We start from the raw sequence: 24233 nt of genomic DNA on the forward strand, positions 1-24233 counted from the left end.
ATTCACAACTCTCTGACTGAAAAAGTTTTTCCTCATCTCAGTTCTAAATGGCCTACCCCTTATTCTTAAACTGTGGCCCCTTGTTCTGGACTCAATTTGGTGGTGGTAACAAGGACACATCACTGAAAGTTACCCTGATAACCATTTTTAATACACTTATTGAAATTCAGTTTTAGGATTAGGCTAGCATTTATTACTCATTTCTAATTGCCTGTGAACGGAGTCACTTACTACATTTCATGGATGTAGAATGGAGAACTGTACCGCACAGGAACAGACTCCTCGGCCAACGATGCCCGTGTTGAACATAATACCAAATTAAACAAAACACTTCTGCCTGCAGATGATCCATATCCCTCCGTTCCATTTATATTCATGTCTTTCTAAAAAGCGTTATAAAACACCAACTTTTGTGTCTGCTACCACCAACAGCATTTTCGAGGCACATACCTGAGACAAACCAAAACATCATCTGTCTGTTCCCTGCACAGGTGCTGCCTGACCACTGAGTTCCTCCAGTTGTGTTTTCTTGAGACTTTCCCTGTCTCACCGTAAAGCTTTGCCCTCTAGTATTTGACATTTCCACCCTGGGGAAAAAAGATTCTGACTACCTACCCTATCTATACCTCTCATAATCTTATATACTTCTATTTGGTCTCCTCGTAATCTACGATACTCCAGAGAAAACAATCCATATTTGACCAATCTCTGCTTGCAGCTAATGCCCTCTAATCCAGAGGTAAATGTCTGAATCCTCTCCAAAGCTTCTACATCCTCCCTTTAATAGGGTAACCAGTACTGCATACAATACTCCAACTGTAGCCTAACCAATATTTTATAGACTTTAAAACATCACAAAGTACTGGAGTAACTCAGCAGGTCAGGCAGCATCTCTGGAGAGCATGGATAGGTGGCGTTTTAGGCCAGAACACTTGAAGTCCGCGTTTCATGCAGCACGAAAACAGTTCTATGGCTCAATCTTGCCCATGCCGACCGAGATGCCCCATCTACACTAGTTCCACCTGCCAGCTTTTGGCCCATATCCTTCTAAACCTTTCCTATCCATGTAAAAACATCATCTTCCAAAGGGTCATGAGTGTTTGTAACTAACTTCGTGAAAGAGCTGTGGAAACAGAGTATGTGAAAAATTTTGGGCAGGAGTTGATGGACATATGATGAGCAAGGAATTGAAAGGTTACCATGGGGAAATAAGAATGCAGAGTTGAGGTTACATTTAGTTTGACCATGATCTCTTTAATTGCTGGAGCAGACCTGACATGCTGAATGTCCAGCTCCTGCTTCTAATTCTTCTGTTTGTATTACTCAGCAGTGAGGTGTGAACATGTTTCAGGTTTAAGATGTAGTGCACAATCTACATGAGATTCAGGAAGGAGTGGGTAGTGGAGGAGGAGCAGGTGGAAGGTGCTGACGGCAATAATTTATTTTGTATAAGCACTTTAGATGCCTCTCCAACCTCTATATACTAAAACTCTGAACTACAGCAAAATGGTACACGATAGCGTGACAATTTTAGGCTCACCGTCGTCCCTTTGGTGCTAATGAAATAAGTTTCATTGAAATCGGTTATATTTTTAAAGTTATTCACATTTTAAAGATGAAATCTATTTCCTAGGGAGGGGGAGTGGAGGGAGGATAAGGGGGAGGATGAGGGGGTTTGAAGGGGGGGGAGGGGGAGAAGGGAGGAGGAGGAGGGGGGAGGAGGAGGAGGGAGTGCTGCACCAATGCAGGAGAGGTTTGGGCCCAACAGGTCCACTTGGACTAGTGTTATACTAATTTCCTCAAAGTCTCTCATGGTAATTTGCTTTTGTTTATCATATTACAACATAATTTTTTTAACCTAGATTCCATTGGTGCATTAAGTTAGTTAGACCTCTTGCTAAATTTAATATAAATTATTGGATCTATTTTTTCAATTTGGGTATATCAATCCAATTAAATCGGGTAATACCATACGCAAACCAACTCGGGTTCAATAGGTAGAGCGAAGGGGAAGATAAAGAGTGCAGAATATAGTTCTCAGCAATGTGGCGTACCAGTTCCAGAGACATAAAGTCCAATGTTCGCAATGGGTCAGAGATGAATTGGACTGAACTCCAGCTTATGGAAGAGCTCATCATTGTTTGTGATCCAGCCCACCACAGTGGTGTCATCTGCAAACTTGTAAATGGAGTTAGAACCGAATTTAACCGCACAGCCTGAATACATAGGAAATATAGTAAGGGACTGAGAATGCATCTTTGAGGGGCACCGGTGTTGAGACCTGATAGAAGTATATCACAATAATGAGAGAGGGGGTAACGTTTAGGGGAGGTATGTGGGGCAGATTTTTATACGGAGGGTGATGAGTGACGCCAAGGGTGGTGGAGGAGGCCGATATGATAGTGCCATTTTAGAGGGTTTTGGATAAGCTCATAGACATGGAAGGATATGGATCATGTGCAAGCAGATGATATTAGCTCATCTTGGCTTCATGTTCGGCACAGACATTGTGCGCTGAAGTGCCTGTTCTTGCACTGTACTTTGCTATGTTCTTTCACAATCTCAAAGAAGACATGTAATTATTTCCTCTCCAGCTCAGAGGACCTAGACAAATGCTCGCTGAAAACGCTGGACCTGGATGGAAGCCCCAGCCGAAGCTTGCTAAATTTGATGGGCAGTCAGGGTGTGACTGTGAGAGACCTCTTGGATTTCCTTCAAGCAATGGGGCACACGGAAGCCTTTCAGCTTCTGCGAATTTCAGGTTTGTTTGAGTTGTGTGTTCACAATGCAAGGGAAACGTTTGCTGAAAGACCCTGATTTTCAGAACGAAGAATGTCACTACTGTGGTGGCTCCTGAGGGTCGGGCCATACCACTACCGACCCCTCAGCACGGGAAAGGACCCGTCCAGGGGGGCGGCCCTTTGCTACGGTTATAAAGGACGAGGTTTTGGGCGCGATTTCACTCTGGCAGACTTGACCGGTCTAGCAAACGTATTATTTCGGGCTTTTTCGACGTGCCACACTACATTTGTTTGCAATCGCTTGCTTATAAAAGGTGAAAGGCAGCATTTCATGTGCAATTCAATTCTCTACGTGGGTTGCAGCACCTGGTTCTGTTTTAAGGTGTATGGATGGTGTATCAATACATCACCATGTATGGATGATGCTCAGTGCATTGCTGTTAAATGTTGATAAACTTATCCAGAGATCCTTAACAGCTTACAAAAGAGCAGAACTTTAAAAATTCTGTAATCCAGTTCACTACTGGGCCTCCTTCTTAAAGACTTGGCTGCAGAGGTACATCACCAACGTTCTTTCCAAAGTGAGCATTTACCCAAGCCTCTTATTTCTCAGCATCTGATAATAACTTAGCTCATTTTGAGCTTAGCTCATCTTGATTGGAAGCCTTCAAATTCCGTGGATTCCTGTAAAAAGATCATCTCGAGCGCATGTTACGTGAACAAAGTGGATGCCTGGAACGCACTGCCAGGTGTGGTGGTGGAGTTCATGAAGTTAGCGTCATGAGTTCTTAACTTTGAGGCAACATGTTACAATGGCGGAGTGCATGTGTACCTGGGTGTTCTACGAAGCGATCGCCTGCCTTGTGTTTGGTTTCTCCAGCGTAAAAGTTCCCATTTTCGTGAGCATTGATTGCATCGCATTAAATTGGAAGAAATGCAAGTGAATCTATGCTTCATATTTAACCCTCACTTTTCAGCATTCTGAAGGGACTGGTCCCTCTGTGAGTGTGCTGTCCACTCTTCCATTTTCACGAACCACTTCCCATCTGGCAGCAACTGTGTGAAATGCAACCGGCCCTTTCCTTAATCTCTTTCCTTCCCACTTTCCTGTAACTCAAGCAGCTCTTCCAGGTGAAACACAGTTCACTTGCATTTATAGACAATAGACAATAGGTGCAGGAGTAGGCCATTCAGCCCTTCGAGCCAGCACCGCCATTCAATGCGATCATGGCTGATCACTCTCAATCAGTACCCCGTTCCTGCCTTCTCCCCATACCCCCTCACTCCGCTATCCTTAAGAGCTCTATCCAGCTCTCTCTTGAAAGCATCCAACGAACTGGCCTCCACTGTCTTCTGAGGCAGAGAATTCCACACCTTCACCACTCTCTGACTGAAAAAGTTCTTCCTCATCTCCGTTCTAAATGGCCTACCCCTTATTCTTAAACTGTGGCCCCTTGTTCTGGACTCCCCCAACATTGGGAACATGTTTCCTGCCTCTAATGTGTCCAATCCCCTAATTATCTTATATGTTTCAATAAGATCCCCCCTCATCCTTCTAAATTCCAGTGTATACAAGCCTAATTGCTCCAGCCTTTCAACATACGACATTCCGGGAATTAACCTAGTGAACCTACGCTGCACGCCCTCCATAGCAAGAATATCCTTCCTCAAATATGGAGACCAAAACTGCACACAGTACTCCAGGTGCGGTCTCACCAGGGCCCGATACAACTGTAGAAGGACCTCTTTGCTCCTATACTCAACTCCCCTTGTTATGAAGGCCAACATTCCATTGGCTTTCTTCACTGCCTGCTGTACCTGCATGCTTCCTTTCACTGACTGATGCACTAGGACACCCAGATCTCGTTGAACATCCCCTCTTCCTAACTTGACACCATTCAGATAATAATCTGCCTTTCTATTCTTACTTCCAAAGTGAATAACCTCACACTTATCTACATTAAACTGCATCTGCCATGTATCCGCCCACTCACACAACCTGTCCAAGTCACCCTGCAGCCTTATTGCATCTTCCTCACAATTCACACTATCCCCCAGCTTAGTATCATCTGCAAATTAGCTAATGGCACTTTTAATCCCTTCATCTAAGTCATTAATGTATATCGTAAATAGCTGGGGTCCCAGCACCGAACCTTGCGGTACCCCACTGGTCACTGCCTGCCATTCCGAAAGGGACCCATTTATCCCCACTCTTTGCTTTCTGTCTGTCAACCAATTTTCTATCCATGTCAGTACCCTACCCCCAATACCATGTGCTCTAATTTTGCCCACTAATCTCCTATGTGGGACCTTGTCGAAGGCTTTCTGAAAGTCGAGGTACACCACATCCACTGACTCTCCCCTGTCAATTTTCCTAGTTACATCCTCAAAAAATTCCAGTAGATTTGTCAAGCATGATTTCCCCTTTGTAAATCCATGCTGACTCGGAATGATCCTGTTACTGCTATCCAAATGCTCAGCAATTTCGTCTTTTATAATTGACTCCAGCATCTTCCCCACATGTGATGTGGTATCCTCCACATGAAGAAACTAAATGTTGTTGGGTGACTACTTTGCAGAACAGCTGTGTTCGGTTTGCAAGGGCTCTCACTTTAAGTCTCTGTCCTCTCAACTCTGACCTTTCTGCCTTCGAGCAACGATGTCATAAGGTATAGGATTAGAATTAGGCTATTTGGCCCATCAAGTCTGCCATTCAATCATGGCTGATCTATCTCCCCTTCCGAACCCCATTCTCCTGCCTTCTCCCCATTACCTCTGACACTTGCACTGATCAAGAAAGTCTTGAAAAACAGGAGGAGTAGCACCTCATCTAGGACTAGGCATGTTACAACTTGCGAGATTTCACAATTGCAGGTGTGCTACTACTTTCTATTTCAATTTATTATATTCTAAATTGTTTCTGTACAATTGGTTCCAACTACCTGTTTTTAAAGTAATTATTTACTTGATGACTTACTACAGTCTTTGATAGACGGCTCCTCTGTTCACTCCAACCTCCCCTCTTTGCAACTTAAAATGTGCTTGTCTTTATATTTTCCCAAAGTAGATGGAGTTGTCATAGTGTAGAAGTCCCAAAAGCTGTTGGAGGTGTATAATTCATTAATACATTAAACAAAGTCGCCAGTTAGTATCATGTAACATTGATTCTCTTTCTTTTCTCACCGATGCTGCTTGACTTTTGAATGCTTCCAAGTCTGTTTTAATTATGTTAGGTATTTATTCACAAAATGCTGGAGTAACTCAGCAGGTCAGGCAGCATCTCGGGAGAGAAGGAATGGGTGATGTTTCGGGTCGAGACCCTTCTTCAGACTGATGTCGGGGGCGGGACAAAGGAAGGATAAAGGTGGAGACAGGAAGATAGAGGGAGATCTGGGAAGGAGGAGAGGAAGAGAGGGACAGAGGAACTATCTAATGTTGGAGAAGTTGATGTTCATACCACTGGGCTGCAAACTGCCCAGGCGAAATATGAGGTGCTGTTCCTCCAATTTCCGGTGGGTCTCACTATGGCACTGGCGGAGGCCCATGACAGAAAGGTCAGACTGGGAATGGGAGGAGGAGTTGAAGTGCTCGGCCACCGGGAGATCAGTTTGGTCAATGCGGACCGAGCGCAGGTGTTCAGCGAAGCGATCGCCGAGCCTGCGCTTGGTTTTGCCTTATGTTATGTTATGTTAAGTTAATTATGTTAGGTTTGGACACAGAGCACCATATGGGATAATGACTTTGAACCTCTTTTTTTTTCCCCCAGCTTCATTGAAGATTCTCATTCAGCCAGTTTCCCAGGCAGTTCTGGCTGGCCAGTCAGTGAGACTCTACTGCGAAGCAACAGGATATCCAAATGTTGAATATCAATGGTTCAGAAAGAAAACAGAGGTGATGGATACGAAATACATTTCACATTTAAAAAAAATATATAATTTATCCACATATTTGTAGTTGACTTCCCCATCTTCCATTGTTCATCTGAAGATATTGGCGTCAACCTTCCACTATTTGAATGGGAGACATAAATCTCCGGATGACACAAATTTACCCTCCTTTCACAGTACCAGAACTGGGCCCGAAGGGTCAAGGGGATGTGATCAGAAGAATGATGCCCCCCTGATGATTTCTTTTTCTCTCCATTAAGTCTTGGGGCCTTCCTGCCATTGGTAATGTTCTTCCTGACACATTTAAATGGGGAAATGGTTGTCCCATATGAGACCAGTAGGGGCAGGAGAAATGTCGGGCACCTACTGATTTGTCCTATGCTGTAAATTTCAGTGATTTTACATGAGAGGTTGAGAGAGGAAGAAGAGAGGATGGTGTGTGAAGTACAGGGGAGATGTGGGAGGAAGATAGTGAGTAAAGGGGAAGTCATTGTGAGAAATTACTGGAAAAAGAGGAAGTAGACATGGCGGATAAATGGGTAGTGAGAGGAAGGAATAAATTGCCAGTGACTCTCTATGGGATCATGCATCTCATGTTTAAATAGGGAATTGGCTACCCAGTATAATATTAGCATAGGATGCCCTTTCTCATATAATTTCCCCACCCCATCCATGTAGATAGATTCCGGACCAATCCTGAGTTTAATCAGACTGGGGATAGTGCTTGTTCTGGCAGACCAAAGAGCAGGATGTTGTGGTCAGTGGCAATCATTATCAACTTCCTGTTGACCTTAATTCAATAATAACTTGGGAGAAGTCTTCAATTGAGAACTTGTAACAGTAATGGGAGGGAAACCTTCCTAATGAAGCTGAAGTACGCCCTAATTTCGAGCCTGACCTTGTATGAAATGAAATATTGACAATCCAATTTCATGCCCAGCTGTAGACCAGTAATCCGAGAAAGTCGTTTTCCATCCCTTTCTTGTTATTTGGAAAATTTTCACCATTTTGAATTGTTTCTGACCAACTTTGAGTAAAGATGTTGGGAGGTCATGTTGCAGTTGTATAAGATGTTGGTGAGACTGCATTTAAAGTATTGTGTTCAGTTCTGGGCACCATGTTATAGGAAAGATATTGTCAAGCTTGAAAGGGTTCAGAGAAGATTTACGAGGATGTTGCCAGGACTAGAGGGTATGAGCTATAGGGAAAGGTTGAGTAGGCTGGGTCTCTATTTCTTGGAGCGTAGGAAGATAAAGAGTGATCTTATAGAGGTGTATAAAATCATGAGAGGAATAGATCGTGTCGATGCACAGAGTCTCTTGCCCAGAGTAGGGGAATCGAGGATCAGAGGACATGGGTTCAAGGTGAAGGGGAAAAGATTTTATAGGAATCTGAGGGGTAACTTTTTCACACAAAGGGTGGTGGGTGTATGGAACAAGTTGCCAGATGAGGTAGTTGAGGCTGGGATTATCCCAACGTTTAAGAAACAGTTAGACAGGTACATGGATAGGACAGGTTTGGAGGGATATAGACCAAGCCCAGGCAGGTGGGATTAGTGTATCTGGGACATGTTCGCCGGTGTGGGCAAGTTGGGCCGAAGAGCCCGTATCACTCTATGACTCTATAACTTCTGTTTTCAATCAGTTCTTTTTTCATCGTGCTTTAGAATTGGTGGGAATTTATGACTGTGCGCAATATGTGCCTCCATCTCCTCCCTATATCGGATCCATAATATAGTAAATCAATTCAAAATACGGCAGTAAGTTTTGACTGTGGACATGGCCATTATCCACTGGTCTCATGTCACAATTAATGTTATAAGATTTTTATTTGGTCATGAGATGTGGTGTCACTGACAAAGCCAGAACTTATTCACCATCCCTAATTGACTTGAAGAATGGGAAAGTAATCTGCTTGCTAGGACCATTTTCATTGTTTAGTGGATGTCCTTCCTGAGATCTGTGAGGAAGGCATTTCCAGGGTGTTGGCCAGTAACAGTGAATGAATAGAATATATTTTAAAATCTTAGTGATGTGTAACTTCGAGGAAAACGTGCCAGTTATAAGTACAATACCTATGCAGGGTGGTAAAAACTGTAGATTTCAAATGTTTAGAAAATCTTGACAAGTAACAGCAGTGTATTTTGCTGATGATAAATGCTCAAGCTACACGCTGGCTGGGTGAGGGAATATTTGTATGTTTGTATGCTGGAGGGTAGATGCCAAAGTTATCAGTATTGTCCTGAATTGTATCAAACCTGTTGAGAGATATTGGAGCTGTACACATCCATGAACATGAGATTAGCTCTAAAATTTGCAGATGATGGAATAGCTTTTAGTTAATTGGTTACTCATAGAATAACGAACATCTATAACTTCCAAGACAAAAAAATGGGTTTAATGTAGGAATTCAGAAGATGATGCTTGTTGTTTGGCATGGAATTGGTGGGCCAAATGACCCTTTTCTATGCTGTGTGATCTACAACTCTTTGTATGATGTTGATGGTGAGGGATCTGGTAATGGTAAAGTTATTGAAGGTCATGGGGCAGTCTAACTACTGGCGGGAGATTTTTGTTTATTGCACTGCCATTTTGTTCCTTATAAATGAAATGTGCAGTTTCTCCATAAACTATTCTGAAGTGACACACTCATGGTTAGGCATGTAATATGGTGCAGGACAGAACATATTTGTAACGGCATATTCTACCATGTATGGAGTAACTGAGTCTTCAAAGGAGTTTACTGACTTTAAACATAGAAACATAGAAAATAGGTGCAGGAGTAGGCCATTCGGCCCTTCGAGCCTGCACCGCCATTCAATATGATCATGGCTGATCATCCAGCTCAGTAACCCATACCTGCCTTCTCTCCATACCCCCTGATCCCTTTAGCAAAAAGGGCCACATCTAACTCCCTCTTAAATATAGCCAATGAACTGGCCTCAACTACATTCTGTGGCAGAGAATTCCACAGACTCACCACTCTCTGTGTGAAGAAATGTTTTCTCATCTCGGTCCTAAAAGACTTCCCCCTTATCCTTAAGCTGTGACCCCTGGTTCTGGACTCCCTCAACATCGGGAACAATCTTCCCGCATCTAGCCTCTCCAACCCCTTAAGAATTTTAAATGTTTCTATAAGATCCCCCCTCAGTCTTCTAAATTCCAGCGAGTACAAGCCCAGTCTATCCAGTCTTTCCTCATATGAAAGTCCCGCCATCCCGGGGATCAATCTGGTGAACCTTCTCTGTACTCCCTCTAAGGCAAGAACGTCTTTCCTCAGGTTAGGAGACCAAAACTGCACACAATACTCCAGGTGCGGTCTCACCAAGGCCCTGTACAACTGCAGCAGAACCTCCCTGCTCCTAAACTCAAATCCTCTTGCTATGAATGCCAACATACCATTCGCTTTCTTCACTGCCTGCTGCACCTGCATGCTTGCTTTCAATGACTGGTGCACCATGACACCCAGGTCACGTTGCATCTCCCCTTCTCCCAATCGGTCACCATTCAGGTAATACTCTGCTTTCCTGTTCTTGCCGCCAAAGTGGATAACCTCACATTTATCCACATTATATTGCATCTGCCATGCATTTGCCCACTCGCCTAATCTATCCAAGTCATTCTGCAGCCTCCTAGCATCCTCCTCACAGCTAACACTGCCACCCAGCTTCGTGTCATCCGCAAACTTAGAGATGTTGCATTCAATTCCCTCGCCAAATCATTAATATACACTGTAAATAACGGGTCCCAGCACTGAGCCTTGCGGTACCCCACTAGTCACTGCCTGCCATTCCGAAAAGGACCCGTTTATTCCTACTCTTTGCTTCCTGTCCGCCAACCAATTTTCTATCCACCTCAACACTGAACCCTCAATACCGTGTGCCTTAAGTTTGTACACCAATCTCCTTTGCATCCAATCTGATTTGAATGTTAGTATTCCTCTTGGTGTGTGTAAACTTTCTTTACTTTGCTTTTGCTATCTGTTCTTCCTCCTCAGTTCCATTCCAGGTTGCTCCAAAGAAAATGTAGGCGTTTCCAGTATATAGAACATAAGAACAATACGGCAAAGGAACCTGTGCCAAACATAATGCCAAGACTTTAGATTGCTTTGTTTAAACATGCTGAATCACAAAATTCAAATGCAGTTTTAATGTACAGTATGACTATTGGACCTCTACCCTCAGTTTAGCTTTAATTAGTATTTTGAATCACTAATTTTTACTTTGTTTATTGACAACTTCTTCTTCTTCTTAAGCCCTTGGCTCCTCTAGGGAGCAGAGGCCATTGACAAATGTCCTCCACCTCACTCGGTTGTTGGCGGTTCTTTCGAGATCACCCCAGTTGAGCCCACTCCCAGACATTTCTGCCTGGACACCTCTTCTTCAGCTGTTCCTGGGGTGACCTCTTTTCATTTTTCCTTGGGGGTTCCATTTCAGGGCTTGCCGTGTGATGTTTGTGGCAGGTTTTCTGTGGGTGTGACCAATCCAACTCCATTTTCTCTTTCGAATTTGTAAGTCAATGGGATCCTGGCTTGTTCTTTTCCACAGGTCCACATTGCTTACTTTGTCTCTCCACCAGATGTTTCGTATACTCCTGAGGCAGGTGCTAATGAATGTTTGCAGCCTGTTTGTTGTGTGTTTTGTTGTTTTCCATGTCTCTGATCCATACAGCATTACCTGCTTCACATTTGAATTAAAGATGCGTATTTTGGTGTTGATTGAGATGTATTTTAAACTCCAGATGTTAAACACCACCCCAGCCTTATTGATTCTGTTTTTTTATGTCTGCATCTGCCCCTCCGGTGGTGTCCACAAGACTGCCTAGGTATGTGAATGTTTCTACCTCCTCCAGGGCAGTGCTGTGCATGAGGATAGGGCTGCTGGTTTTGGAGTGGATCTTCATCACCTGTGTCTTTGCTGTGTTGGGTGTAAGACCGTTTTGTTGCAGCTTGTAAGAGTCTGTCCGTCTTCTCCTGCATTTGTATCTGTGTGTGTGAAAGGAGAGCTATGTCGTCTGCAAAGTCAAGGTCATCTGGATGCTCCCACATTGTTCACTGGATTCCATTTCTTTTCCCTTCAGTTGTTTCCATCATGATCCAGTCAATTGCCAGGAGGAACAGGAATGGTGACAGTAGACATCCCTGCTTGACGCCCGTCTTGGCACTAAAGCTCTGGGAGAGCTGGCCTGCATGCATAACTTTGCATGAGGTTCCATCATACGAGTTCTTGATTAAGTTTATGATCTTGGTGGGAATTCCATAGTGGTCCATTAGGCGCCATAGTGTTGTCCTGCCTAAGCTGTCAAAGGCTTTCTCAAAGTCGATGAAGTTGATGTACAGGGACGTGTTCCATTCAATAGACTGTTCAATGATGATGCACAGTGTTGCTATGTGGTCTGTGCATGAGCGATCCTTCCTGAATCCTGCTTGCTGGTCCCGTAGCCTCTCGTCTTCAGCTCCCTGAAGACGGTTGAGGATGATCCGGTTGAGAATTTTACTGGGTACAGAAAGTAGGGTGAACGCTCGGTAGTTGTTACATTTTCTTAGGTCACCTTTTTTTGGCAGTTTCACAATGTATCCCTCTGCCCATTCTGTGGGTGTCTTTTTCTCTTCCCAAATTCTCCCAAAGAAGCCATAGAGCATGTCTGTTGATGAGTCTATATCTACTTTAAGGGCTTCAGGTGGAATATTGTCAGGGCCAGCTGCCTTGCCAGTTTTCAGTTGCTTGATTGCAGCCTTGACATACACCTCTTTAAGATCGTCACCTCGGGCATTCTTGAGGGGAAAAAAATCTTTCCGTTTTTTTCTTATAACTCGTGCTTTTGATATGAATGATCAATCATTTCTCCTTTGGGCTGCTTGTCTTTGAAGGTTCAGTGAAAATATTCTCAAATTACATGTGGCGTGATCAACCGAGAATTTGCCAACACCTGTAATGTCCAATAACAGAAATAATTTGGGAATTTGGTAAAATAATCAGTTGTGAAAAAGACTGGTTTTGCCAATTTTTATTAAGAATATCATGGGAAAACTATTAATATAGATCAGAAGCAGGGACTTGGCAACAAGTAGTTCACCTTCTGATACCTAAAACCATCTACAAGGCAAAGTTAGGAGATTGATGAAGAAATCTCTACCTGCCTGGATGAATGCAGCTCCATCTACACTGGAGACGTTCCATGTTATCCAAGATGAAACAGTCTCCTTGGGTGACAGCAAATTTCCTGCCCTGAACATTCACTCCCTAAGCCACCCACACAGCATGGATGTGGTGTCCGTAAAATGCACAGTCGCTACTTTGGCGGCAAGAACAGGAAAGCAGAGTATTACCTGAATGGTGACCGATTGGGAGAAGGGGAGATGCAACGTGACCTGGGTGTCATGGTGCACCAGTCATTGAAAGCAAGCATGTAGTGAAGAAAGCGAATGGTATGTTGGCATTCATAGCAAGAGGATTTGAGTTTAGGAGCAGGGAGGTTCTGCTGCAGTTGTACAGGGCCTTGGTGAGACCGTACCTGGAGTATTGTGTGCAGTTTTGGTCTCCTAACCTGAGGAAAGACGTTCTTGCCTTAGAGGGAGTACAGAGAAGGTTCACCAGATTGATCCCTGGGATGGCGAGACTTTCATATGAGGAAAGACTGGATAGACTGGGCTTGTACTCGCTGGAATTTAGAAGACTGAGGGGGGATCTTATAGAAACATATAAAATTCTTAAGGGGTTGGAGAGGCTAGATGCGGGAAGATTGTTCCCGATGTTGGGGGAGTCCAGAACCAGGGGTCAGAGCTTAAGGATAAGGGGGAAGTCTTTTAGGACCGAGATGAGAAAACATTTCTTCACACAGAGAGTGGTGAGTCTCTGGAATTCTCTGTCACAGAAGGTAGTTGAGGCCAGTTCATTGGCTATATTTAAGAGGGAGTTATATGTGGCCCTTTTTGCTAAAGGGATCAGGGGGTATGGAGAGAAGGCAGGTACGGGCTACTGAGCTGGATGATCAGCCATGATCATATTGAATGGCGATGCAGGCTCGAAGGGCCGAATGGCCTACTCCTGCACCTATTTTCTATGTTTCTATGTTTGCCTAGGCTATTCTGTGTAAAGGTTCTCAAATCTGTGGTTTCTGCCATCATGAAGGACAAGAATTGGAGACCGCAGGGGACACTCCCACCTGTGGGTCATCCTCCAACAAACATATCATTGAGACTGAAAATACAATGACCATACCTTTGTGATTTCTGAATCTATAACACTGAACCCCACTTCAGAAGAAGACTATAGCAATTCAAAGAGGCTGCTGATTGCCACCTATGAATGGGCAATAAATGCCGATCTTACTCATGATGCCATCATCCTGTAAATAATAATGAGATATATTTGGCGTTGCTTAGTTATCTAACAATGTGTTTTTGTTGATAAACAGGTTCTGAATGGTAACACCCCTGAGCTTGTGATTAATCCAGTCAGTATAAATGACACAGGATGGTACACCTGCAGAGTGAACAGTGGCTACTTTTATGAATTCAGTGTCTGGGCGCAACTGGAGGTTTACAGTTTCAGCGCCACTTGTGGTGAGTTGCTGTTGTTGGAAAATTACTTCTGCTATTGAATATACTATGTAACATAGCCTACCAATGGAGAACAAAATGGTTTATTCCAGATCAGATTCATTACAGGTATTAAGTATTTCACATTAGACCTGTGATTATTGAGTTTCATTCGATGGCTCGGCTTGCGAGTGTCCAGCTGTTGTGGGTAGCAAATGCATGCTAACTGGCGAGGTCTTAGCCTGTATAGTTATAGCAAGAATTCAGCTAGATGGGTCAGTTCAAGGCTTTTCAACCCTGTAGTATTGAGTAGGTGAACAATTGAGTGGCTCATGGGAGGTAGATGCTCCAAGAACCACCTCATAAGTTCATAAGTCATAGGAGCAGAAGTAGGCCATTTGGCCCATTGAGTCTACTCTGCCATTCGATTATGGCTGACCTATTTTCCCTCTCAACCCCATTCTCCTGCCTTCTTCCCATAACCCTTGTCACTCTTACTAATCGTATCTGTCAATCTCCGCCTTAAAAATACCCAATGACGGCCTCCATAGCTGTCTGTGGCAATGAATTCCACCGATTCGCCATCCTCTGACTAAAGAAATTCCCCTTCATCTCCTTTCTAAAGGTATGTCCTTTTATTCTGAGGCTATGCCCTCTGGTCCCAGAATCTCCCCCTAATGGAAACATCTTCTCCACATCCTCTCTGTGGTGGCATTCCTCCTAAGATCATCACTATTACAGGAACTGCTCAACCCATTCCACATGATATGAGAAGACAGGTGACAAAACTGGATACAATTAAAGTTGTGAAATCAGACACCATTCTGGCTATTATACTAAGCCTTGCACTCCACTCCAGAATATGCATATCTGAAGAAGGGTTTTGGCCCAAAATGTCACCCATCCCTTTTCACTAGATATGCTGTCTGATCCGCTGAGTTACTCCACACATTGTGGCTTTCTTCATGCATATAGCCAAGTTATTCCAGTACTATTACAACATCTACCCAACTATGTGGAAAACTGCCCAGTAGTGTCCTTACAAAAAGCAGGATCAATTTAATTTCGATAATTCGTGCCCAGTCAGTCTATGTCCAGTCGTCAGTGGCAATGGAAGGTTTTAACGACAGTGCTATCAAGTAGCACTTACTTATCACTGGTTTATCTTCTCACTGGTGCCTAATAGGGCAAGTGGTATCAGACCTCATCACAATCTTGGTAAAACTAAACAGAATTGTAGAGCTGAAGTGAAAGTGAGTGGCCCAGACATCTTAAGTGTGGCTTCATGAAGTCCTGGTTAAACCAAAGTCAATGGGGATAAAGAGGAAAACACTCCTGGAATTATTAATGTAAAGGAAGATGGTTGCGTTTGATGGAGGCCAATCACCCCTGTCCGAGTGCAATACTGCAGGAGATCCTCGGGTCAGTGTCATAGGTCCAACCATCTGGAGCTGCTTCATCAATGAACCTCCTATCAAAGGGTCAGAAGTGGACTTGTTCACTGGTGAATGCATATTATTCCATTTGCAACTGATGAGCAGAATGTGTCAGGCTGTGATAAATACTACAAGCAAGTCTAAGATGCTCCCAATGTTCAGTTTTAAATTATTATTATTATTATTCATGAGTTCCCCACCATTAACATCCTTGGCCTGAAACGTAACTGGACCAGCCACATAAAATAGAAAAACAATTCAGAGACTTGATAAGTTGCAGTTATACTACTGCAAGACCTTTATGTTTAGGGAAAGGAATTAGGTGCCAGGTAAGATGTGTAGGAAAAAAAACTGCAGATGCTGGTTTCATCTATTGTATCCGCTACTCCAGATGTCAACTTCTCTACATCGGCGAGACCAAGCGCAGGCTCGGCGATCGTTTCACTGAACACCTCCGCTCAGTCCGTCTCAACCAACCTGATCTCCCCGTGGCTCAGCACTTCAACTCCCCCTCCCATTCCCAATTGATCTTACACTTCCCCTGGGCCAGAGCGATGGTGTTTGTAATTGGTGATGTTGGGTATCCAGCTCAAACTGCATCAGTACTTAGAAGCAGAGGCCCAACTAGTCAGTTCTCAATGTGAGACAACAGAAATGGAACATAGTCAAGTCCCATAATACCAAGCCAGTTCTCCATTTTGTACCATGGCTAATTAAGCATTCACTACTCGTCTAACTGTTATGATGCTGCTTCTCCCTTGGTCACCTCTAATCGTAATCAACACGATAAAATATGGAGTCTTTGTGCCCATCAAATACAAAAATAGATATGCCTTGTTTTTTTTTTAACAAAGGCCAACCACTGTAACCACGATGAAGCCTAACTCCACCAGCCACCCATGGGATTAGATCATTTTAAAGGAAGCAGTTCAAAAGCTAAGACTGAAGTTGATTGATTGAATCTGGGTGTGGCCTGTCATAGTTGTTAAGGTGCAATCTTTGGCTCCACCCTGAACATTAGTAGTCAGCTCTGTAGTAATGGGGATTGCTCTCAAAACTGGAATGTATTGCTTATCTCTAATTACAACATTGAGGACGATGATGTTGATGAATTGGTGCAATTTGTATATTGTCACAAACTCCCACAATACTGATTGGTGGACTGTTCCAGGATTTTGACTTGGCAACAATGGCTAAATGGCGATTTACCTTTTGCCTTGCATCTCCTGCCCTTCTAAGGATAGAAGTCTAAGATATTTTGCCGAGTTGGTCCAGTCTATCTTGTAGCACACAGTGCAGCCAAGGTGCATGGAAGTAAGTGAATGTTTGAAGCGATTGCTGGGGTTTCAAGACAAGCAGGCTCCCTCAAGCAGGACTCTGTTTCTTTCTCTAGATTTTAAACAATTGCCAGAGAAAATCACCACTCCAGGCTGTGATCCGGAAAAAAATCTTCCCAGTTAACCTAAATAAAGGGAACAAATAATTATCCCATTGTGTAACAAAATAAAAGCAGAATTCAAGGATTTGGATCAATGAATGGAAAAAGCACATGCTGAAGGTAACAAATAACTATGTATTAAAGTAAAATACAGTAAAATGATAAATTTTCAATAAAGTAACATTGCAAAATAACAGGTCTTACCCCCCTTCAGCGTATTTGAGTCTCCTGTTTGTCCTGTCTGACACCGGAAAACACCATGGTCCAAGTTCTTCCTTTCTCTCTCTCCCCCTCTGGTGTAGCTCTTTTCACTCCCCGAAGGTGAAGCTCATGATCTAATGATAGAAGCATGCATTTATATAAGTCTAATCTCGAACAACAACAAGTGACTATGTGTCAAACTAGCTATCCTCCTTGGTACCAAATATTATAAGGAAATAACTGCAGATGCTGGTACAAATCGAAGGTATTTATTCACAAAATGCTGGAGTAACTCAGCAGGTCAGGCAGCATCTCGGGAGAGAAGGAATGGGTGACGTTTCGGGTCGAGACCCTTCTTCAGACTGATGTCAGGGGGGTGGGACAAAGGAAGGATATAGGTGGAGACAGGAAGATAGAGGGAGATCTGGGAAGGAGGAGGAGAAGAGAGGAACAGAGGAACTATCTAAAGTTGGAGAAGTCGATGTTCATACCGCTGGGCTGCAGACTGCCCAGGCGAAATATGAGGTGCTGTTCCTCCAATTTCCGGTGGGCCTCACTATGGCACTGGAGGAGGCCCATGACAGAAAGGTCAGACTGGGAATGGGAGGGGGAGTTGAAGTGCTCGGCCACTGGGTGATCAGTTTGGTCAATGCGGACCGAGCGCAGGTGTTCAGCGAAGCGATCGCCGAGCCTGCGCTTGGTTTCGCCAAATATCCTTGACATATCCTATCAGACGTCAAGCTAGTCTTGGATGTCTCCGGGCAAGCCAAGCTTATCTTAGTGACCTCGCAGGTGGCCTCATGATTTACTGGTCCCTTCGAGTTAGCCTAAGCATTCTTTGAAAACATCATCTTGTTTTCCTGAGCAGGGTTTGAAATGTGGTGCTGCTAATTTATCTGACAACTCCAATGTAACTGATATGGTCTGTTTAACCCTTATATTATACACTGTTAATCACTTCTGACCAGTAGTTGTTCAGAAGATTTATTGCTTAGCGTGGGCATATCAAGAAAAGAAAATCATAAAATCTTGCAGACTGAACGGAAAACAAAAAGATGCTGGGTGTATAAAACACAAATGGAAAATGTTGGAAATATTCAGCAGGTCAGGCCATATCAATGGGAAGAGAAACAGAATCAGTGCTTCTTATTGGAGATACTTAATCAGTTCTGTTTCCCTTCTGGGCATCCAACATTTTCTGTTTTTGTTGGCTGCCTGTGCATTACATTGAACCGATTGTCAATTTACACAAATACGTTTTTCAAATTTGTCCTAGAAGCACAATTTTGGGCAATCTGCCAGTAGCCTAGGTTGCCTGGGCATGAAAATCATGATCTCCCAGGTTGACTAACTCTTTAAAACTTTGGACAGCCATTGTGTGGGTATGAAAAGCATGCACATTAGTGAAAACCTAACAAACATTTGGTTTTATTTATAACTCTTTGTTGAGAACAATGATTTGTACAAGCTAAAGTGTTTTATATTATGATGAAATTTACAATGAAAAGCATTGAATAATACGTGCATTTATATCCAGGTATTTACGAGTTGTCTTTAAATACAGGAAGGGTGCTGGAAGACTGGAGGGCGACAAATATGCCTTTATTCAAGAAAGGCTGCAGGGAAAAAGCTGGGAACTATAGGCCTGTGAGCTTAACATCTGTAGTTGGAAAGTTATGAGAGGGTATTCTGAGGGATAGAATATACAGGCATTTAGATAGACAAGGCCTGATTGAGGATAATCAATATGGTTTAGGTGCGTGGGAGGTCATGTATCATAAATGTGATTGAGTTTTTTGAAAGTGTGACCAAAAAGGGTTGTTGGGGGCAGAGCTGTAGGTGTATATATAGACTTCAGTAAAGGGGTAACTTTTTCACACAAAGGGCGGTGGATGTATGGAACAAGGTGCCAGAGGAGATAGTTGAGGCAGGGACTATCCCAACATTTTACGAAGCAGTTAGACAGGTACATGGGCAAGTTGGGACAAAGGGCTTGTTTCCACAGTGTATTATTCTATAACTCTGTGTATGTATCTTATAATAGCATACATATAGCCAAGGGAATTGTAGAGATTCATACACTGAAGACCACAATCTGTACCAAATCGAGCTATGCAGATTTCCAGGCTAAGTAATCTCTCTCCCAGTGGCTGAAATCTCCTTTCATTAACCCTGTCTTTCTTGACACCATCAACCTCATAATAACCTCCTCAATTAGCCACGGTTGAATCATCTTCTCAAAGTTTCTTTATTTTTCAATGAAAAATAGTATCTTTGAGAATTGTCAAATTATAATTTAGGGTGAGCCAAATACCTACCTTGACTACCAAAGCTCATCAGACAGAGATAAGAAACGTCACCCATGCTGCCTGTCCCGCTGAGTTACTCCAGCATTTTGTGTTGATCTCATCAGGTATCTTGTAATTCATCATTTGTTTCTTATATTCATTAAATCTTCTCCACCACCAATATAACACAAGTTAGGAATCTGATTTCAAAATTCTTAAGTTAAGTGAATGGCAACACAACCATATTCATAGTTTGGTGCTTACATATTCAAAAATCCACTTGATCAGTGGTGCATCCATCACCTTTTATATCACCTGGCCCCACACACACATTCACACAACCACTATTTACTAATATGCCTGCTATATGCAACCTTAACAGCCAACGCCATGCAACTACTTTCTTGATCCTAAAGCTATGACTATCTGACTCTAAAATAGGCAAAGATTTTGTATATTTATATACGTCCTAATTAGTGAGCAGCTAATCATGATAACATTGTTTTCATTCCAGGAAGAAGATTCTTTACCAATGAGACCAGGCTCCAGATTATAAATCAGCCACAAGCCCAAAAACTGATGGTATGGGATACACTGGTGTTAGAATGTACTGCAATTGGTGCACCAATGCCACGTTATCAATGGCTGAGGAATGGGGTACCACTCACCAATGGCTCTGAAAGACATTACAAGGTAGTTTCTGATACCTCAGTGCTATGTTTAAATTTGTGAATGATGTACTCTGTTCAGTGAAACATGGTTGCAGGAGGGTTGCGATTGGCAATTAAATATTCCAGGATTTCATTGTTTCAGATGTGATAGAATCGGAGGGGCAAGAGGTGGGGGTGTTGCTTTGCTTGTCAGGGAGGATATCACAGCAGTGCTTTGGCAGGACAGACTAGAAGGCTCGATTAAGGAGGCTGTTTGGGTGGAACTCAGAAATGAGAAAGGTTTAGCAACACTTATAGGGGTGTATTATAGACCGCCAAATAGGGAACGAGAATTGGAAGAGCAAATATGTAAGGAGATAGCAGATATTAGTAGTAAGCACAGAGTGGTGATTGTGGGTGATTTCAATTTTCCGTATATAGACTGGGAATCACATTCTGTTAAAGGGCTGGATGGTTTGGAGTTTTTAAAATGTGTGCAGGATAGTTTTTTGCAGCAATACGTAGAGGTGCCTACCAGAGAAGGGGCAGTGTTGGACCTCCTGTTAGGAAATGAGATGGGGCAGGTGACGGAGGTATGTGTTGAGGAGCACTTTGGGTCTAGTGATCATAATGCCATTAGTTTCAATATCATTATGGAGAAGGTCAAATCTGGACCAAGGGTTGAGATTTTGGATTGGAGAAAGGCTAATTTTGAGGAGATGAGAAAGGATTTAAAAGGAGTGAAATGGAAATTGTTGTTTTATGAAAAGGATATAATAGAGAAATGGAGGATATTTAAAGGTGAAATTTTGAGAGTACAGAGTCTTTATGTCCCTGTTCGGTGGAAAGGAAAGAATAATAATTTGAAAGAGCCGTGGTTTTCCAGGGAAATTGGACACTTGGTTCGGAAAAAGAGGGAGATATACAATAAATATAAGCGGCAGGGAGTAAATGAGGTTCTTGAGGAATATAAAGAATGTAAAAGGAATCTTAAAAAGGAAATTAGAAAAGCGAAAAAAAGATATGAGGCTGCTTTGGCAAGTAATGTAAAAGTAAACCCCAAGGGGTTCTACAGATATGTCAATAGCAAAAGGATAGTGAGGGATAAAATTGGTCCATTAGAGAGTCAGAGTGGACAGCTATGTGCTGAGCCGGAAGAAAGGGGGGAGATATTAAACAATTTCTTTTCTTCGGTATTTACCGAGGAGAAGGATATTGAATTATGTGAGGTAAGTGAAACAAGTAGAGTAGTGATGGAAATTAGGAGGATTAAAGAAGAGGAGGTACGGACACTTTTGAAGAATATAAAAGTGGATAAGTCTCCAGGTCCTGATAGGATATTCCCTAGGACATTGAGGGAAGTTAGTGCAGAAATAGCAGGGGCTATGACGGAAATATTTCAAACGTCATTAGAAACAGGGATGGTGCCGGAAGATTGGCGCATTGCGCATGTTGTGCCTTTGTTTAAAAAAGGTTCTAAAAGTAAACCTAGCAATTATAGACCTATTAGTTTGACGTCTGTGGTGGGAAAATTAATGGAAAAGATACTTAGGGACAATATATATAATTATTTGGATAATCAAGGCCTGATTAGAAACAGTCAACATGGATTTGTGCCTGGAAGGTCATGTTTGACTAATCTTCTTGAATTTTTTGAAGAGGTTACCAGGGAAATTGATAAGGGCAAGGCTGTGGATGTTGTCTATATGGACTTCAGTAAGGCATTTGACAAGGTTCCACATGGAAGGTTGATTAAGAAGGTTAAATCGTTGGGTATTAATAGTGAGGTTGCAAGATGGATTCAACAATGGCTGAATGGGAGATACCAGAGGGTAACGGTTGACAATTGTATGTCAGGTTGGAGGCCAGTGTCTAGTGGAGTGCCCCAAGGATCTGTGTTGGGTCCACTGTTGTTTGTCATTTACATTAATGATCTGGATGATGGTGTGGCAAATTGGATTAGTAAATATGCAGATGATACTAAGATAGGTGGAGTAGTTGATAGTGAGGTAGATTTTCAAAGTCTACAGAGAGACTTGGGCCTTTTGGAAGGGTGGGCTGAAAGATGGCAGATGGAGTTTAATGCTGATAAGTGTGAGGTGCTGCATTTTGGTAGGACAAATCAAAATAGGACGTACAGGGTAAATGGTAGGGAATTGAGGAATGCAGTGGAACAGAGGGATCTGGGAATAACTGTGCATTGTTCCCTGAAGGTGGAATCTCATGTGGATAGGGTGGTGAAGAAGGCGTTTGGTATGCTTGCCTTTATAAATCAGAGCATCGAGTATAGAAGTTGGGATGTAATGTTGAAATTGTACAGGGCATTGGTGAGGCCGAATCTGGAGTATGGTGTGCAGTTCTGGTCGCCAAATTATAGGAAGGATGTCGACAAAATGGAGAGGGTACAGAGGAGATTTACTAGAATGTTGCCTGGGTTTCAGCACTTAGGCTACAGAGAGAGGTTGAACAGGTTGGGTCTTTATTCTTTGGAGCGTAGAAGGTTGAGGGGGGACTTGATAGAGGTTTTTAAAATTTTGAGAGGGACGGACAGAGTTGACGTGGGTAGGCTTTTCCCTTTGAGAGTGGGGAAGATTCCAACAAGGGGACATAGCTTCAGAATTGAGGGACAAAGGTTTAGGGGTAACATGAGGGGGAACTTCTTTACTCAGAGGGTTGTGGCTGTATGGAATGGGCTTCCGGAGGAAGTGGTGGAGGCTGGCTCGATTTTATTATTTAAGAGTAAATTGGATAGGTATATGGATAGGAGGGGATTGGAGGGTTATGGTCTGAGTGCAGGTAGATGAGACTAGGTCAGGGAGAATGGTCGGCGTGGACTGGTAGGGCCGGACAGGCCTGTTTCCATGCTAATTTAAAATTAAATTTTTTTTTAAAAATAAATAAATAAATAAAAATAAAAAAATGCACTATTTTCTTTTTTCTGTCCATCTCCACCTGAAAGCCTATTTTGAAGGAAACACGGTAGCTGAAAGTGTGCCCTTGAAATATACTCTGAGATACCTTTTGATATTCATAAAATGAGAAATTCTTGGAATACCCAGTAAAACTGACAGCATCTGTGAAGAAAGAAAGAGTTAGTATTTCAGGTTGATTATTCTAACTATTTTTTGTGTTTTGGCAAGATGACGGGATGCCATAATGCAATGACAACACATGGCGAAGTTTTAGGTTCCATTGTGACATCTGGGGAAAGATGTACAGCACGGAAACAGTCCCTTCGCCCACTATGACTATTCCAACTAAGTTAGCATCATGGGCTAGTTCTATAAGAAAATAACTGCAGATGCTGGTACAAGTAGTATAAGAAAATAACTGCAGATGCTGGTACAAGTAGTATAAGAAAATATCCCATTCCTTCTCTCCCGAGATGCTGCCTGACCTGCTGAGTTACTCCAGCATTTTGTGAATAAATGGGCTAGTTCTATTAGCCTGCATTTGACCCATAGCCCCTTAATCCGTTCCTATCTATGTATATCCATCCAACACGTCTTTTAAAAGTTGTAATTGTTCCTGCTTCTTTGGCAACTCATTCCAGATATGGACTATCATCTGAGTGGAAAATTTGCCTCTGAGGTGCCTCTGAAATCTCAACCCTGGGGAGAAAGACTGACTGTTCACTTTATCCATGCCCCTCGTGATCTTGTGCACCCCTCTAAAATGTCACCCTCAATCACCTATGCTCCAAAGTAAAAAAAAGTGTCAGCCTATCCAACTGTAACACAAGCGTGCAAGCGCAGGTAACACCCCTGGTGAATCTCTCAATCACAATCACAATAATACTTTATTAGCCAACTATGTTTTGCTACATACAAGGAACTTCATTTGCCATACAGTCATAACAATAAAAAGCAACAGGACACACAAAATACATTTAGACATGAACATCCACCACAGTGACTCCTCCACATTCTTCACTGTGATGGAAGGCGGAAAAAAAAGTTCAATCTCTCCCTTCTTTGTCTCTTCTGCATCCTTTCCAAATTAATGACATCCTTTCTTTTGCCGGGTGTCCAGAACTGCACACAGCACTTCAAC

At 42.8% G+C, this 24233-nt stretch overlaps 1 protein-coding gene across 2 annotated transcripts in view; it reads left to right on the forward strand.

Moving 5' to 3' along the window:
* The window catches only part of malt1 (MALT paracaspase 1), a 165502-nt gene that overhangs the window by 85333 nt on the left and 55936 nt on the right, over positions 1 to 24233 (forward strand). For both annotated transcript variants that reach the window (XM_078425571.1, XM_078425665.1), the window contains 4 exons: positions 2595 to 2761; positions 6508 to 6632; positions 14044 to 14191; positions 20045 to 20223. In XM_078425571.1, coding sequence (XP_078281697.1) covers positions 2595 to 2761; positions 6508 to 6632; positions 14044 to 14191; positions 20045 to 20223 — 619 coding nt within the window. The remainder of the gene's footprint in view (positions 1 to 2594; positions 2762 to 6507; positions 6633 to 14043; positions 14192 to 20044; positions 20224 to 24233) is intronic.

Source organism: Rhinoraja longicauda, chromosome 1 (genome assembly GCF_053455715.1).
Source record: "Rhinoraja longicauda isolate Sanriku21f chromosome 1, sRhiLon1.1, whole genome shotgun sequence".
NCBI classification, from domain to species: domain Eukaryota; kingdom Metazoa; phylum Chordata; class Chondrichthyes; order Rajiformes; family Arhynchobatidae; genus Rhinoraja; species Rhinoraja longicauda.